The 17,488-nt window shown below is 43.0% G+C and overlaps 1 protein-coding gene across 1 annotated transcript in view; it reads right to left on the bottom strand.

Annotated features, from left to right (window-relative positions):
- LOC137439183 (uncharacterized) overlaps positions 1 to 17,488 on the bottom strand; it is a 320,724-nt gene that overhangs the window by 150,564 nt on the left and 152,672 nt on the right. The window contains exons 10-11 of the mRNA XM_078767715.1: positions 17,205 to 17,420; positions 9,471 to 9,583 (exon numbers count right to left, since the gene is read on the bottom strand). Coding sequence (XP_078623841.1) covers positions 9,471 to 9,583; positions 17,205 to 17,420 — 329 coding nt within the window. The remainder of the gene's footprint in view (positions 1 to 9,470; positions 9,584 to 17,204; positions 17,421 to 17,488) is intronic.

Here is a 17,488-nt window from a genome sequence, read left to right on the forward strand (position 1 = left end):
AAAACAGCATGGGAAACATGGAAAGCCTATGATGAGGTCACCTCAGCTTTCTGCGCACTGGCTGCCACACCAACCATTTCAACTGCAAATGACAACATGGATCCACTGGAGCGTTTTGTTGTTCTGCTCTACGATCGAACAAGCAGCCAGGAACATGTTAACGATGCCCGCAAGCATCTCTTCACCCAGACTGGTAGATCAATAGAGGCTATCCCACCAACGCAAGAAGCCCTCAGACAACACATCAAGAGAGCTGCCTACCAAGCCGGCTTTTGTTGGGGCCAGATGATGATTTGCGCACCTGAGCTCCCATCGCCAAGTGAATGGGGTTGGAAACAGAGTAATAACGGCTGGGGGATATATTGGACAATCCCCACAGAGGCAACTGAGGCATGCCGACAATTGATTAGATGTGGATGCAAGAAGGGTTGCAGGAAACAGTGCAAGTGTGTTAAGGCCGCACTCCAGTGCTCAGCTCTGTGTCACTGTGCAGGGGAGTGCACACGATAGTATACAGGAGGAATAACACACCTGTTACATATACACAAACATGTGGAAGACTGTTTTGTAGACTGTTTTATAGTGAAAGTCACTTCCACAGCGTTAATGTGGCATTTTCACTTCATTTCCATTGTGTTTCTGGAGTTTGCTCAAAATAGCTCAAAAAGTAATTATTTTTGTAAAGAATAAGGACCAAATAAATGTTATGTGAGTTTGTTGACATTTAATTATGATCTTACAACCTGTTTACGTGAAAAAAACATCATAGGTGTGCTTGAGCAATAAGTAAATCTAGTTTTATAGACATCGGTACTGTGTATCTTATTATCCGTAAACGGCCATTTTTAAAATGGCCGCCATTTTGTCCCTAGGAAAAGATTTGAATGCCCCTATATCCAAAAATCTTCCTAGTAGTATGCTCTATCAGTGTTCAAAATTTCATGCTTGTATCACCAAAAGCACAATTTTTTCACATATCTGCTGGGCTATAAAGGCTTTTGTGTTAAAACAAATATGGCAGCCGAACCACGTGAACTATGACGTTATAATTACCATTAAAATTGAACAGGAGGAGGTGCACCTATGGTGAAAATTTCCTGTCAATCGGACCAACGGTTGCCGAGCAAAATCATATTTATTATTTGCAGACAGACAGACAGACAAACAGACAAACAAACAGACAGACAAACAAACAGACTCAAATGCAATACCCTCTCCCCTGGCGAGGGTAATAAAAACTATAGCTTCCAGGGAAGCAGAACTCGCTCAAGCTTTTGGGTCTCACCATCTGCCATGATCTTTCTTGGGAAAACCACATTTCCAAGCTGGCCTCCAAAGCCAGTCACCGACTGGGCATCCTCCGTCTTGCGAAGTCCTTCCTAGGCACACCTGAGCTCCTCACCACATACAAGGCTTTCATCCGCAGCTCAATGGAATACTGCTCACACCTGGCTCGGCTTCACGCTGTTGAATCCAAAGCTTTCAGAATCATTGGAATCTCCCGCGATGAAGCTATCTCTGAGGGCCTTTCACTCACTCACCGCAGGCAGGTAGGTGGTCTTTCTGTCTTCGACCGACTCCTCTCCGGCCTTGCTCCCCCAGCTCTCTCTGTGCTCTGTCCCCCAAATATTCCTACAGGTCGCACAAGATCTGCCAGCCACCCTCTGATGGTTAAACTGCCGAAATCTCGGCTCTCTGCTCACCTTCACTCTTTCATTCCTCTTTTCTCCTGCCTCTGGAACAAACTCCCACACTCACTTCAATCACACTCCTCCCTCCAGGTCTTCAAAACAGCTGTTCACCACCATCTCTTATCTTCCCCCATCCAAAACCTTGATCTTTTCTACCCCCACTAATTCACCCCAGATCCACCTTGTTTGAAATTCCAACTTCTTTCCTGAAAGTCTTGGCAGTGTCCATATGTTTTATACCTCTCCCACCCCCCCCCCCCACCCTTCCCATGCCTCCCCCCCAAAGCCCTCTCCCTCCCACAGTTCTCTCGATGTCCCTGCTCTCAAATGTTGTTTTTCTGTGCTTCCCCTTCTCTCCCCATCTTGTCTACCGCTCCCCTTTTTATAGACCTTTTTGTTTGTCTGTTTGATTTGTTTGTGTGATAAATGTTAGCTCTTTCACGAGCCTCGATTCTGTATACAAAAAAAAAAAAAAAAAAAAAAAAAACATTTTGCTCACGTGCCGAAATTTCAGCTTCCTAGCTCAAAGGATGGCTGAGATATCGCTCGGACAAACAAGAAAGAAAACAGGTACAGATACATTCAAAGTACAGCGGCCCCATGCCAAATAATTAAATATCCTCCAGCGCGGCAATACCGCAGTGCAAGCTCATAGAGACTGCATTGGGATGGAGAGGTGTACAATAATTGATTGATTCATTGCATAATTAAAATCAAGAAAAAATTGCCATAAAATATTTTCTAAATCAATTGGCTAATAGCATAACGAAACCACTAGTGCTTCATCCGAAGATGTATCTTTTAGAAATTTAATTAAGTAAGGCATTAATTAAAAAATCAAATAATTAATTGATTAATCAATAAATAATGAATCAATGAAGTGATTAATCAATAAATCAAATATATCCTTTGTGGCCACATCACTTGGTCACTGTCATGTCCAAATATTAGCTTCCTCGCTCAAAAGGTGCCTGTGATATTGCCCAGATGAGAAAGAAAATAAATAAATAACCAATAATAAAAATAAATAAATAATAATCATAAAAAAATGAAATAATTAATGAATTTGCTAATATAACATATAAACCACCACCATGTCATCGGAATCTGTAACTTTAAAAAATAACATTTTTAGTCATTCATCGAATAATTAAATAATTAATCGATTAATTGATCAATCAATACATGCAAAATAGCCTTTGCAGCCAAATCACTTGGTCATTGGCATGTCCAAATATCAGCTTCCTAACTCAAAAGGTGCCTGAGATAATGGCCAGAAGAGAAAGGAAATGTATAGGTACTTAATTGATCGCTAATAATTAAATAACTCCTCAATTAATTAATTAATCAAAAAACAAAAAAGACCTTTTTTGACAAAGTACTTGGTCACTATTGGGCCGAAATTTCAGCTTCCTAGCTCAAAGGATGGCTGAGATATCACCCAGACAAACAAGAAAACAAACAAGAAAATATGAAAACAAACAAACAAACAAACAAACAACCAGAGTGAAAACTGAGTACTCCCTTTCAGCGGGTGTCATTGCCGAGCCCCCTTCGGTGCCCGGCAATGACGATATGCAGCGCCTGGAGATGGCATGGGAAAGGAGCGGTGTACAACAAGTACAGATACATTCAAAGTGAACCGCCCCCATCTATATAATAATACCGTAAGGACTCGACTTTGTTATCCCTTTTACGCCGCACCCAGTGACCCGATGCCCACGGCACTAATGCATTTTCCATCTACGAACCGCGCTCTTTGTTTATCACGTACAGCCATACTCGAAAAATCTGAATTCGCCGACTTTGGGACCCAAAAGCATCCGATTATCGGCCGATACGACGCCATCTTACGACACCATCGTATTGGCGTCTGCTGGGCGAAGGCGATGCGAGCCGTCCGCTGATTGGACAGTCAAGTGGTGTGAACCAAATGGTCTTTTTATTCCCTTGAACATTTTAAATTAGGATATATAAGGAAACGTCTTTATCGTCATTTTAATAAAGTTAAATGGAGTGACGTTTTGGAAACGTTTTTGAAGTTTGAAGTTTTTTCGAATCGAAGTGAAGAAGTTTTTGAAGTTTTGATTTTGGAAACGTTAAATGGAAAAACAGTTTCACAGGAAGAGAATGCGATGCGATGAAGAAGAATCCATCTTTATTTTATTTTTTTGAACCACAAAAGATTGAAGCTCCACGAAGTCAAGAATGTGAAACTACGTGAATGTAATAAAATAAAAATGTACATAAACGACACAGTTCTATGAAACAGTTTCACAGGAAGAGAATGCGATGCAATGCGATGAAGAAGAATCCATCTTTATTTTATTTTTTTGAACCACAAAAGATTGAAGCTCCACGAAGTCAAGAATGTGAAACTACGTGAATGCAATAAAATAAAAATATACATAAACGACACAGTTCTATGGAATTTTAAATCGATTCATTTTCACATGAAGAAAATGAGGCGCAGATGAAGAAGATGACTGCATCACCGGAATTCACCTCAGGTTTTTGGCGTATCTTTCAAGTTGTGATTTTGTGAAAATCCTGAATATTCCTTTGGTTTTGTCGACACGTTTTGTTGAGAAGACGATCAACAAAACATTTTCCTTTTTGATTGACAGGTTACAAATGTGTTCTTGAATAGCCGAAATGTCGCGTTTTTAAATTCAAGTTGAATAGGTCTTGAGGCCTTTATTAATAATCGATATCTATATAATAATACCGTAAGGACTCGACTTTGTTATCCCTTTTACGCCGCACCCAGTGACCCGATGCCCACGGCACTAATGCATTTTCCATCTACGAACCGCGCTCTTTGTATATCACGTACAGCCATACTCGAAAAATCTGAATTCGCCGACTTTGGGACCCAAAAGCATCCGATTATCGGCCGATACGACGCCATCTTACGACACCATCGTATTGGCGTCTGCTGGGCGAAGGCGATGCGAGCCGTCCGCTGATTCGACAGTCGAGTGGTGTGATGGGTGGTGTGAACCAAATGGTCTTTTTATTCCCTTGAACATTTTAAATTAGGATATATAAGGAAACGTCTTCATCGTCATTTTAATAAAGTTAAATGGAGTGACGTTGCGATACTCGGGGTGCGTTGCATAAATCCTCGTAACTCAGAGAGGTGTAGCAGGTGGCGAGACGTAAGGAAGCTTTTTTATTCCCTTGAACATTTGAAATTAGGATATATTAGGAAACGTCTTTATCATCATTTTAATAAAGTTAAATGGAGTGACGTTGCGATACTCGGGGTGCGTTGCATAAATCCTCGTAACTCAGAGAGGTGTAGCAGGTGGCGAGACGTAAGAAAGCTTAATGATAACGAGCTGAAAACAGACGAACGATATCCCTTCCGTGGATGTTCCACGGGTTTCACGTCTTTATCATCATTTTAATAAAGTTAAATGGAGTGACGTTGCGATCAGTGAGTTGTATACGAAGAGATAAAAGGATGGCATTGACTTCGAGACGGTACGTGATAGTTGGCTGCAGCTGGCTGATGCCACGCTTTTTTTTTCTCAGTGCCATGGATGCTGATGGACATAATAAAGGTATCGGCTGATCTCTCATCGTAATATTACCCGATGGAAATGAACTGTTTCTTTGTTTGTCATTTCCTGTGCAATAATGTCAAATTGATAAGTCAGACATCCTTTTCTATGGACAGCTGCTCTCCTTTTCGATGGCATCGTCTATTGATATGCATGTTCTTCTTTCATATAATTTTACACATTCACAATCAGTATTTCAACTCTTGCAGACATTGGAAAGGAAGTTGAATCACAGGCCAACTCTCTGGCTCAATCACAGGCCGACGCACAGGCGATGTAATTGTGAGTAGCATTTTTGCACAAGTGAAAATTGATCTTTCTTCCTAACTCTTACTCGGACAAGCAAATCCCCTATGCCATCCATAATGGTACACTCTATCCATACACCACATCCTCCCTTCCGTGGATGCTCCACGGGTTTCGGCTAGTGCTAAATAATTAAATATCCTACAGCGCGGCATTGCCGGGGCGCCTCAGGCGCCCGGCAATACCGCAGTGCAACTCATAGAGACTGCATTGGGAGGGAGAGGTGCACAATAATTGCTTGATTAATTGTATAATTAAAATCAATAAAAGATTATCACAAAGTATTTTCTTAATCAATTGGCTAATACCATGACAAAACCACTCGTGCTTCATCCAAAGATGTATCTTTTAGAAATTTAATTAAATAAGTCATTTATAAAAAATTAAATAATTAATTGATTAATCAATAAATAATTAATCGATGAAATGATTAATCAACAAATCAAAAATATCCTTGATAGCCACATCACTTGGTCACTGTCATGTGCAAATATTAGCTTCCTAGCGCAAAAGGTGCCTGAGATATTGGCCAAATGAGAAAGAAAATAAATAAATGATTAATAATGAAAATAAATAAATAATAATCATTAAAAAATTAAATTATTAATCAATTCGGTCATAGAACACATAAACCACCACCATTTCATCAGAATCTGTAATTTAAAAAAATAATAAATTGTCATTAATCGAATAATTAAATAATTAATCGATTAATTGATTAATTAATAAATCAAAAATAGCCTTTGCAGCCAAATCACCTGGTCATTAGCATGTCCAAATATCAGCTTCCTAACTCAAAAGGTGCCTGAGTTAATGTTCAGAAGAGAAAGGAAATTTGATTAATTAAATAAGTACTTAATTCATCGCTAATAATTAAACAACTCCTCAATTAATTGATTAATCAAAAAACAAAAAATCTGTGCCGAAATTTGTGCTCACTATTGTGCCGAAATTTCAGCTTCCCAGCTCAAAGGATGGCTGAGATATCACCCGGACAAACAAACAAAGAAGAAAACAACCAAGAAAACAAACAACCAGAGTGAAAACTGAGTACTCCCTTTCAGCGTGCGTCATTGCCGAGCCCCCTTCGGTGCCCGGCAATGACGTTATGCAGCGCCTGGAGATGGCATCGGAAAGGTGCGGTGGACAACAAGAAAGAAAACAAGAAAACAACCAGAGTGAAAACTGAGTACTCCCTTTCAGCGTGCGTCATTGCCGAGCCCCCTTCGGTGCCCGGCAATGACGTTATGCAGCGCCTGGAGATGGCATACGAAAGGTGCGGTGTACAAAAACAGAAGAGTTGGCTCGCACCAAGTTGACTGTGCAGGGTAAGTATTCTATGAATACCATCTAGTTTAGAACTGTATGATGCTTGGGGCTCGTGGAAAAAAAAACATCTTTGCATCCGCGAAAAACCGGGAATACGAGGGACACAGGGCTGTGAATGCAGAAGCAGGTTGCAATTTATCAACCGCGAATACGTGGCACCCGCGAATGTCAGGACCACAAATGTCGAGGTCCAACTGTATTTATATATTGCATGGTTCTTGGAAGTATTATGAAGGTGATTTGTGTTATACAGACTACAGGTACATCTATCTATAATTCCAGTAATCTCTGTTTGTACGTCTGTACGTTTGTACGTCTGTTTGTCTGTGACCGCTGTTTCTCGACAACCACGGGTCCGATATACTTTTAACTTGCCAGGTATATTGCTGGGGACCCGAGGATGTGCCTTTTCAAGGTTTCATATTAATCGGACAATTACTTACCGAGCTATGTCCAAAAAACGATTCAACCAATCAGAGAGCAGCGAACGATCGCGTGTGCCGAACGTGGAGGACACACTCTGCCTCGGATGGCACATTTGAGAGCGTATTCATTTATTTCACGTTTGCAAACTATGTTGGCGTTAAACTATGTTTTAAAACTAATAAAACCGAATTTGCGATTCATTCGCTTTCCTGCGCGTTTGTGCACGCGATGGCGATTTCTTTACCAAACTCCGGAAGCCGTTCGCTTTGGACCAAACCATTGCATGTAAATAGAGGGGGGGGATTGTCACCGTACTCGCAAGCCGTTCGCTTTGGACCAAACCATTTCATGTAAATAGAGGGGGGGGGGATATAATTTTAGATATAGATATAGTACGGGCAATGCCCTAGTAATTCAAATTCAATGAAGATTTAAAGAGGTTTAAGGGCGTATAAATAAATTAATTCCGGGTTTGACAACAATTTTCCCAGTGGCTATTACATCACCCAATATTACATGTTACATTAGTTATTCATGCCTGTTGTATGTATCCATTATGACATGCTTGAAAATGATCTGGTGTTGATTGGGGAAAGTATGGATGGACTGAAGGAAAAGATGAACAAGTGGAAGGAATGTATGGAGACAAAATGTCTGAAGGTGATGGCAAGTGGTAAAGCATGTGGTGAGGTGGAAAGAACTGGGAAGTGGCCGTGTGCTGTGTGCAGGAAGGGTGTCGGAGTGAACTCCATTCAATGTACAATGTGTGCTGAGTGGGTTCATCAAAAATGGAGTGGTCTGAGAGGGTCATTAACCAGTGTGGCAGCTACATTCAAATGTAAGGTGTGCACAGAGGGAGCTGCAGATGGAGGAAATGTTGAGTTGGATCTTGGAGACGGCGTGAAGCTGGAAGGTGTGAAAACATTTTGCTACCTCGGAGACATGCTGAATGGAGAAGGTGGATCAGACTCGGCAACGGTTGCTAGAGTGAGATGTGCATGGAAGAAGTTTCGGGAACTGAGTGGCGTGCTGATGAGGAGGGGAGTGTCGTTGAAGCTGAAAGGAAAGGTGTATGCTGCATGTGTGAGAAGTGTTATGATTTATGGGAGCGAGGCATGGGTAATGAACATAGAGCTGCAACGAAGGCTGGAAAGAGTGGAAATGCTAATGGTTCGGTGGATGTGCTGAGTATCGTTGAGAGAGAGGAAGACGAAAGATGATGGGAATAGAGCCTGTAATTGATGCTGTGAAGAGGAACAGGTTGAGAAGGTTTGGTCATGTGTTGAGGAAGGATGAAAGTGACTGGTTGAGAAGAGTGATGGAAATGAATGTAGAAGGAAGTAGAGGACGGGGAAGACCGAGAAAGACTTGGCTAAAGATGGTGGAAGAAGAAATGCGGGCAAGGGGGTTAACAAGGGGAGATGCAGAAAATAGGGAAAAATGGAGAAGATTGTCATGGGGACCTTAACAAGGGGCAAGGCTAACCCCCGGTCTAGCAGGGAAAATGGCCTTAAAATGCATGTTGTTGTTGTGTTGTATGACATCCTTGAAAAAGGTAAGTTTCCTGTTTGGAATGATTTTCAATATCATTTCTTTGCCAGGCAGGCAGAGTAAAAATATTACTTCACTCTTCTCTGCGCATGTGCATTCGGGAAGAATTCTAAGCCAAGGTGCGATAAAACGAAAGACTTGTCTTCCGATTCATGTTCAAAATATAGCATTCAATTCAAATAAAATCTTCCTCAATCATAACCTGACAATCAAACTGATAAGACTAGAAGGATGGACATGAACAAATTGCTTAACCCCACGTTTCCCTTTTGGTGTGTGGGGCAATAAGTGAAAAGTTTATTGAGAGAGTAGGAATGCAGAAGAGTAAAGAACAGAGGGTGAGTAGTCAGGAAAAGTCATGGTCACAATTGCAAAAGTTGTTTTCAAGTAAAAATGTGACCAAAAAAAATGAGAACCTTTGAGGTCCTCAAAGGTTGCACGATTGACGCACATAAAAAGAAACTCAAACACAAAGATGGAATTTTGGTGAAAGACAAATTCGGATCCTTCAAGTCATTCAAAAAGTGCTCGCACAAGATATTCTGCAAATGCCCAAATGAAAATGACTCAATACAACCTCCTTCCCCTTCCTCCTCACCTCTCAAGCTCATCTTGTGAATGTGCAAAGGTACAGCTAGCTCCGCGCGGACAGCCTCCTTGCTGGGTGTAATCACGGCACATACTCGTCTTGTACTTGCTGTTTTGCAGAGGCTAGAAATGAAAAATATAATGACAAATTCACCTGCACTACTCAGCTAAAAATTATGTACATTCGTGTAAACACAACTACGTGGAACTGAGTTTGGTTTTGTGATGTCATACTCAATGCTCACTTGATTCTTAAGCAAGTAGAGTTTCATAAATTCACAGCCCACTACAAATATTCTTAAGACTGTTGTGTCAGCATTGCAATGTGCTTCGCAATCTCAGCTGATTTCCTGATACAACCGTGGCAGTACACAAGGCCTAATAATCCAATATGGATGAAAAACAACCACAGAACGCTGCTTCATTCTGTGTGTAACCAACGCACTAACAACTAGAACAGCACTCGGTAGAGCGCACACCTCAGCCAGGTTGAACAGTTTACGTTTTGTACCCCACTGATAGGCCGGATCTGGATTCGAACCGAAACCAAAATCTAATTGGCCTGTTGTAGTCTTCCAACCAACTCATCCACAACTTGTGGAGATTTTCACCAAAATTGAATCAACTCTTCCTTGTCACATCCCCAACCAAACCACCAAGTTTCGGCCGAATTAGTCCAGAAAGTTGAGATATCGTGCTACATATTGTTTTTGGCCCTATCACTCAATGGTGAAGAATCACTTGACGAAATTAGAAAAAAAATCTCGGATCCAGATCCGGATCTTCACCAAAATCGAATCCTTGTCACATACCAAACCTCTGCACCAAACTTCATCCGAATCCATCTATAACTTTTTGAGATATCCTGTTCACAAACGGACAAACGAATAAGAACGACGTCGTGCAGAGGACGATACTTGCAAAATCCACACCCGACCCTTTCAAAGAGTTGCCATGCATACATCAAATTGTCCATTTCATCAAAGATTAAAATTGAGTATTTCAATCAAAGCTTGCGCCAACCGGATTAAAACCCATTATTTTATAGATAAAAATTGATGACTTTCGAAGTTTGACCTTGAGTTGACCTTTGACATTTTGACCTCAAAAATAGTTGTTTTCTCAATTCAATGAGGGACTATGCAATTGCTGTTTCATTTTCAAAAAAAATTTTTTTTATACATGGGCTAAGGCTTGTATTAGAGCTGTGTGACACACACACACACAGACACACACACACACAGACACACACACACACACACACACACACACACACACACACACACACACACACACACACACACACACACACACACACACACACACACACACACCTGAGCTTGGGGGACATGCTGTCACGAACCTCATTTCCTCGGATACTCTGGGTACCAGCGACGTCATAACAATGGCAATGCTTTTCTCACCGTACTCAGCGGGGCATTTCCTCAGGAGACAATCCCCCTCCTAATGGATGCCAACCGAAGGGGATTTGACCGTGCTCTACCTTTTCAAGCAAGGAAGCAGCACGTACCATTTTTAAAGTGTGTGGTATGACTTGAACCGGTCCAAACTGGATGGGTGTTTTTTTAGGAGACACCATCTCCTTACAGGATGGCCATTGACTCCCTACGGGAGGTCATCCGCCCATTGCCAGGTGTTGTTTTTGATCCTGGCAGGTGTCACAACATCCTCCCCACCAGCAAAGCCAGTGAGGGGTGTTTGTTTAGCCGCCAATGACCCGGCCATGCGGCAGGTAGCACTGAGTTACATCTTACCAGTGGCAGTCCCAACAGACTGACCTGACAACAATTGGATGAAATGGATGCTTTTTCAGATGAAAATTTACGATTTTAGAAGTTTGACCTTGAGTTGACCTTTGACGTTTTGACCTCAAAAATAGTTGCTTTCCCAATTCAGTGATGGAATCTGCAATTATAATACAAATTTGAAGTCACTTGGATAAAAAAAAATGACGATTTCAGAAATTTGACCTCAAGATGACACTTGACATCAAATCAACAAGCTTCTCAGTTATGACTATCGCTGCAACTCGGTAAAGTTCCATGATGATTGGTTTAGAATCGTGACCTGTAGGTGATTGACCAAAAGATGACCAAACGAACAAGAAATATGTTGTGCATAGCACGATACTTCCGAAATCCCAAAAGCATGTTGTTGACCTTTGGCCTATGTTAATCTTTTGGCCTATGCTTACCTCAAATATAATTGGTAGTTGAATTCAGTGACCGGATATGCAAATCCTCTTCAAATTTCAAGCCAATCGTATGAAAATCGAGGATTGTAGAAATTTTATTCTTTGGCCTATATTGACCTTTTGACCTCAAAATCAAGAGGCTTTTTCATGATGACAAACTCCACCATTTGGTGGGGTTTTGGAAAGATCACGTTGAAATTGTCACCTGTAGGCAATTGACAAACAGACAGACAGACAAACAGACAGGGATGAAAACACAAGTTCCATCTACCTTAAGTGGCGGAGGTAACAATTTATAGCTGTTTAACCAATCTTTAAAGCTTCATCTCGTTCAGTACTTGTCGCTGGAACTTTGAGATTACTGTTCAACCTGCAACACAACACAGGACTGTCCATCTTCAACTTTAACTCAACACTGTCACAGTGACACAGGTGGGCACGGTCAAATCTCCGACATGGACGGTCACCAATCTAGGTCACCAATCTAGCGGCGGGAAGTCCTTGGAACTGCACGTCGCTCGCCGAGGAAAGGCAAAAATATATTTACTTTGGTTTCCGAAGCATGGCAACTCCAATGAGACCGCCACCTGTGATGCGTTGGTCGGTTCGAAACAGATGGAGGCCGAGCGAAGACCCCCGATGAACCACCATGTTTGGTCCTTGCTAACAAGAGATTTTGGCAAAATTTCCAACAGCTGTGGAATTATTCACGCCACGGTTTTTTTTTTTGGCCGATTCCCAGACTGCACACCAAACCAACACTTCACTGATGAAAACGGGTTTTATTAAAGAGAGGGACAGGACAGAGAAACAATACTGTGTAAGAATTCCTCATTGACTCCAACCGGTGTGCCCACAAATAATCCCGTTGGCGTATCTGGTATGTTATGGCCAATACACTCACAAATAAGAGTCAGCAAAAGGAGGCAAGACCAAAAAGAAACCTGTCCATGGACGATGCTCCACATGGTGGTTGTGCCTGAGACTACGGGGGTGGGTTCGGCTGCGACGGGACGTTCCGCGTCCCGGTCCGGACTCCCTCTGGACTTTTGTCGGATGGTGCTGAGAGCTGTTTCACTTACATGGAACACTTTCACACACCGCAGTGACTAGATTAAAGGTGGGTTCAAGGGGAACACTATCACACACCGCAGTGACGAGATTAAAGGTGGGTTCAAGGGGAACACTTTCACACACCGCAGTGACTAGATTAAAGGTGGGTTCAAGGGGAACACTTTCACACACCGCAATGACTAGCTTAAAGGTGGGTTCAAGGAGAACACTTTCACACACCGCAATGACTAGCTTAAAGGCGGGTTCAAGGGGAACACTTTCACACACCGCAATGACTAGCTTAAAGGTGGGTTCAAGGAGAACACTTTCACACACCGCAGTGACTAGATTAAAGGTGGGTTCAAGGGGAACACTTTCACACACCGCAGTGACTAGATTAAAGGTGGGTTCAAGGGGAACACTTTCACACACCGCAGTGACTAGATTAAAGGTGGGTTCAAGGGGAACACTTTCACACACCGCAGTAACTAGATTAAAGGTGGGTTCAAGGGGAACACTTTCACACACCGCAGTGACTAGATTAAAGGTGGGTTCAAGGGGAACACTTTCACACACCGCAGTGACTAGATTAAAGGTGGCTTCAAGGGGAACACTTTCACACACCGCAGTGACTAGATTAAAGGTGGGTTCAAGGGGAACACTTTCACACACCGCAGTGACTAGATTAAAGGTGGGTTCAAGGGGAACACATTCACACACCGCAGTGACTAGATTAAAGGAGGTTTCAAGGGGAACACTTTCACACACCGCAGTAACTAGATTAAAGGCGGGTTCAAGGGGAACACTTTCACACACCGCAGTGACCAGATTAAAGGCGGGTTCAAGGGGAACACTTTCACACACCACAGTAACTAGATTAAAGGTGGGTTCAAGGGGAACACTTTCACACACCGCAGTGACTAGATTAAAGGCGGGTTCAAGGGGAACAATTTCACACACCGCAGTAACTAGATTAAAGGCGGGTTCAAGGGGAACACTTTCACACACCGCAGTAACTAGATTAAAGGTGGGTTCAAGGGGAACACTTTCACACACCGCAGTGACTAGATTAAAGGCGGGTTCAAGGGGAACACTTTCACACACCACAGTGACTAGATTAAAGGTGGCTTCAAGGGGAACACTTTCACACACCGCAGTGACTAGATTAAAGGTGGCTTCAAGGGGAACACTTTCACACACCACAGTGACTAGATTAAAGGTGGGTTCAAGGGGAACACTTTCACACACCGCAGTGACTATATTAAAGGTGGGTTCAAGGGGAACACTTTCACACACCGCAGTAACTAGATTAAAGGTGGGTTCAAGGGGAACACTTTCACACACCGCAGTGACTAGATTAAAGGCGGGTTCAAGGGGAACACTTTCACACACCGCAGTGACTAGATTAAAGGTGGGTTCAAGGGGAACACTTTCACACACCGCAGTGACTAGATTAAAGGCGGGTTCAAGGGGAACACTTTCACACACCGCAGTGACTAGATTAAAGGTGGGTTCAAGGGGAACACTTTCACACACCGCAGTGACTAGATTAAAGGTGGGTTCAAGGGGAGCACTTTCACACACCGCAGTGACTAGATTAAAGGCGGGTTCAAGGGGAACACTTTCACACACCGCAGTGACTAGATTAAAGGTGGGTTCAAGGGGAACACTTTCACACACCGCAGTGACTAGATTAAAGGTGGGTTCAAGGGGAACACTTTCACACACCGCAGTGACTAGATTAAAGGTGGGTTCAAGGGGAACACTTTCACACACCGCAGTGACTAGATTAAAGGTGGGTTCAAGGGGAACACTTTCACACACCGCAGTGACTAGATTAACGGTGGCTTCAAGGGGAACACTTTCACACACCGCAGTGACTAGATTAAAGGTGGGTTCAAGGGGAACACTTTCACACACCGCAGTGACTAGATTAAAGGCGGGTTCAAGGGGAACACTTTCACACACCGCAGTGACTAGATTAAAGGTGGGTTCAAGGGGAACACTTTCACACACCGCAGTGACTAGATTAAAGGTGGGTTCAAGGGGAACACTTTCACACACCGCAGTGACTAGATTAAAGGTGGGTTCAAGGGGAACACTTTCACACACCGCAGTGACTAGATTAAAGGTGGGTTCAAGGGGAACACTTTCACACACCGCAGTGACTAGATTAAAGGCAGGTTCAAGGGGAACACTTTCACACACCGCAGTGACTAGATTAAAGGTGGGTTCAAGGGGAACACTTTCACACACCGCAGTGACTAGATTAAAGGTGGGTTCAAGGGGAACACTTTCACACACCGCAGTGACTAGATTAACGGTGGCTTCAAGGGGAACACTTTCACACACCGCAGTGACTAGATTAAAGGTGGGTTCAAGGGGAACACTTTCACACACCACAGTAACTAGATTAAAGGTGGGTTCAAGGGGAACACTTTCACACACTGCAGTGACTAGATTAACGGTGGCTTCAAGGGGAACACTTTCACACACCGCAGTGACTAGATTAAAGGTGGGTTCAAGGGGAACACTTTCACACACCACAGTAACTAGATTAAAGGTGGGTTCAAGGGGAACACTTTCACACACCGCAGTGACTGGATTAAAGGTGGGTTCAAGGGGAACACTTTCACACACCACAGTAACTGGATTAAAGGTGGGTTCAAGGGGAACACTTTCACACACCGCAGTGACTGGATTAAAGGTGGGTTCAAGGGGAACACTTTCACACACCGCAGTGACTGGATTAAAGGTCGGTTCAAGGGGAACACTTTCACACACCACAGCAACTGGATTAAAGGTGGGTTCAAGGGGAACACTTTCACACACCGCAGTAACTGGATTAAAGGTGGGTTTAAGGGGACCACTTTCACACACCGGGGGATTGGATTAAATGAGGCTGCAAGGAGACTGCTTTCACACACCAACAACAACAACAACAACATGCATTTTAAGGCCATTTTCCCTGCTAGAGCGGGGGTTAGCCTTGCAGTCCCCTTGACAATCTTCTCCATTTTGCCCTATTTTCTGCATCTCCCCTTGTTAACCCCCTTGCCCGCATTTCTTCTTCCACCATCTTTAGCCAAGTCTTTCTCGGTCTTCCCCGTCCTCTACTTCCTTCTACATTCATTTCCATCACTCTTCTCAACCAGTCACTTTCATCCTTCGTCAACACATGACCAAACAATCTCAACCTGTTTCTCTTCACAGCATCCATCACAGGCTCTATTCCCATCATCTTTCGCAATTCATCATTTGTCTTCCTCTCTCTCTCAACGATACTCCACACATCCACCAAACCATTCGGATTTCCACCCTTTGTTGCTACCAAAACTTCTTCCATGCATATCTCACTCAAGCAACCGTCACCAAGTATGATCCACCTTCTCCATTCAGCATGTCTCCTCGGTAACAAAATGTTTCAACACCTTCCGGCTTCACGCCGTCTCCAAGATCCAACTCAACATTTCCTCCATCTGCAGCTCCCTCTGTGCACACCTTACACTTGAATGTAGCTGCCACACTGGTTAATGACCCTCTCAAACGACTACATTTTTGATGAACCCACTCAGCGCACATTGTATATTGAATGGAATTCACTCCGACACCCTTCCTGCACACAGCACACGGCCACTTCCCAGTTCTTTCCACCTCACCACATGCTTTACCACTTGCCTTCACCTTCGTTTTTCCGATATTCACCTTCAGACCTTTTGTCTCCATACATTCCTTCCACTTGTTCATCTTTTCCTTCAGTCCATCCATACTTTCTGCAATCAACACCAGATCATCTGCATACAACAACTCCCACGGTAAACCCTCCTTTACATTCTGAGCCAGCACCTCCATCACAGCTACAAATAGTAGTGGACTTATAGTCCAGTCAAACTGCAGAAACACCCACCACAAATTGCAACAGAAATGAAACCTGGTGTATTTTGTTGCTTGAAGGTATCTTAATGACATACTAAAAGTATAAGAAACTATTTGGAGTGGAAATGTTGTTTTTTTAGGGTTCAACATATGACCCGTCCAGTAGCCTTGACCGCTATATAAAAAATTCACAAAATTACATAACTCCTCATCCTCAACCATTCATCAGAAATGGACAAATCTGGTGTCTTTACCCATGTTTTCAGGGTCAATCTTTCAAATGAAAACACCATTTAGGCCGTAACATGGCCCTAAGTACCCATATATGGTTTCAAGCTTCATTCTTATATACGGAATACATGCAAACAACCGCCGAGTCAACATAGCATATAGTCGAACATTATATGAGGAACATCATGTATGGTCAACATGTTTGGCAAGTTACATTTAACTGTCACTGTCCTCATTATCATCTACGTTATCATTTTGCATGTTTTGGCAAATGCCTCTGCATCCCGAACAAGCCGATGAACATTCCAGTCCCTGTCGGTGGCACCCACAGCGTAGTGTACCACAGCCTGACGTGCAGGTGCAACTGACCAATCTCAGCAATGACTGAGGGGCAGGATCCAAGTCTGAGGTCACGGGTGTCAAGCGCCCATCCAAAACCTTCCACCCCCACTCTTCAGCATCCAATGTGCTACCCTTCCATTGTTGGATCTGATGGAACACTCGGAGGCTGTGATACTTTGTTGCCGCAGCTGTTGGCGGCAACATGTTGGGGTGGATGGCTTTTTTGCGTGTAGTGACCAGCTCCTGAAACCATAGATATCTCATGGCATTAAGCGCCTTTGGGCTTCTGGAAAAGCGCTATACAAAATAAA

The sequence above is a fragment of the Myxine glutinosa genome, chromosome 13 (assembly GCF_964187855.1).
Source record: "Myxine glutinosa chromosome 13, kmMyxGlut1.1, whole genome shotgun sequence".
NCBI lineage: Eukaryota > Metazoa > Chordata > Myxini > Myxiniformes > Myxinidae > Myxine > Myxine glutinosa.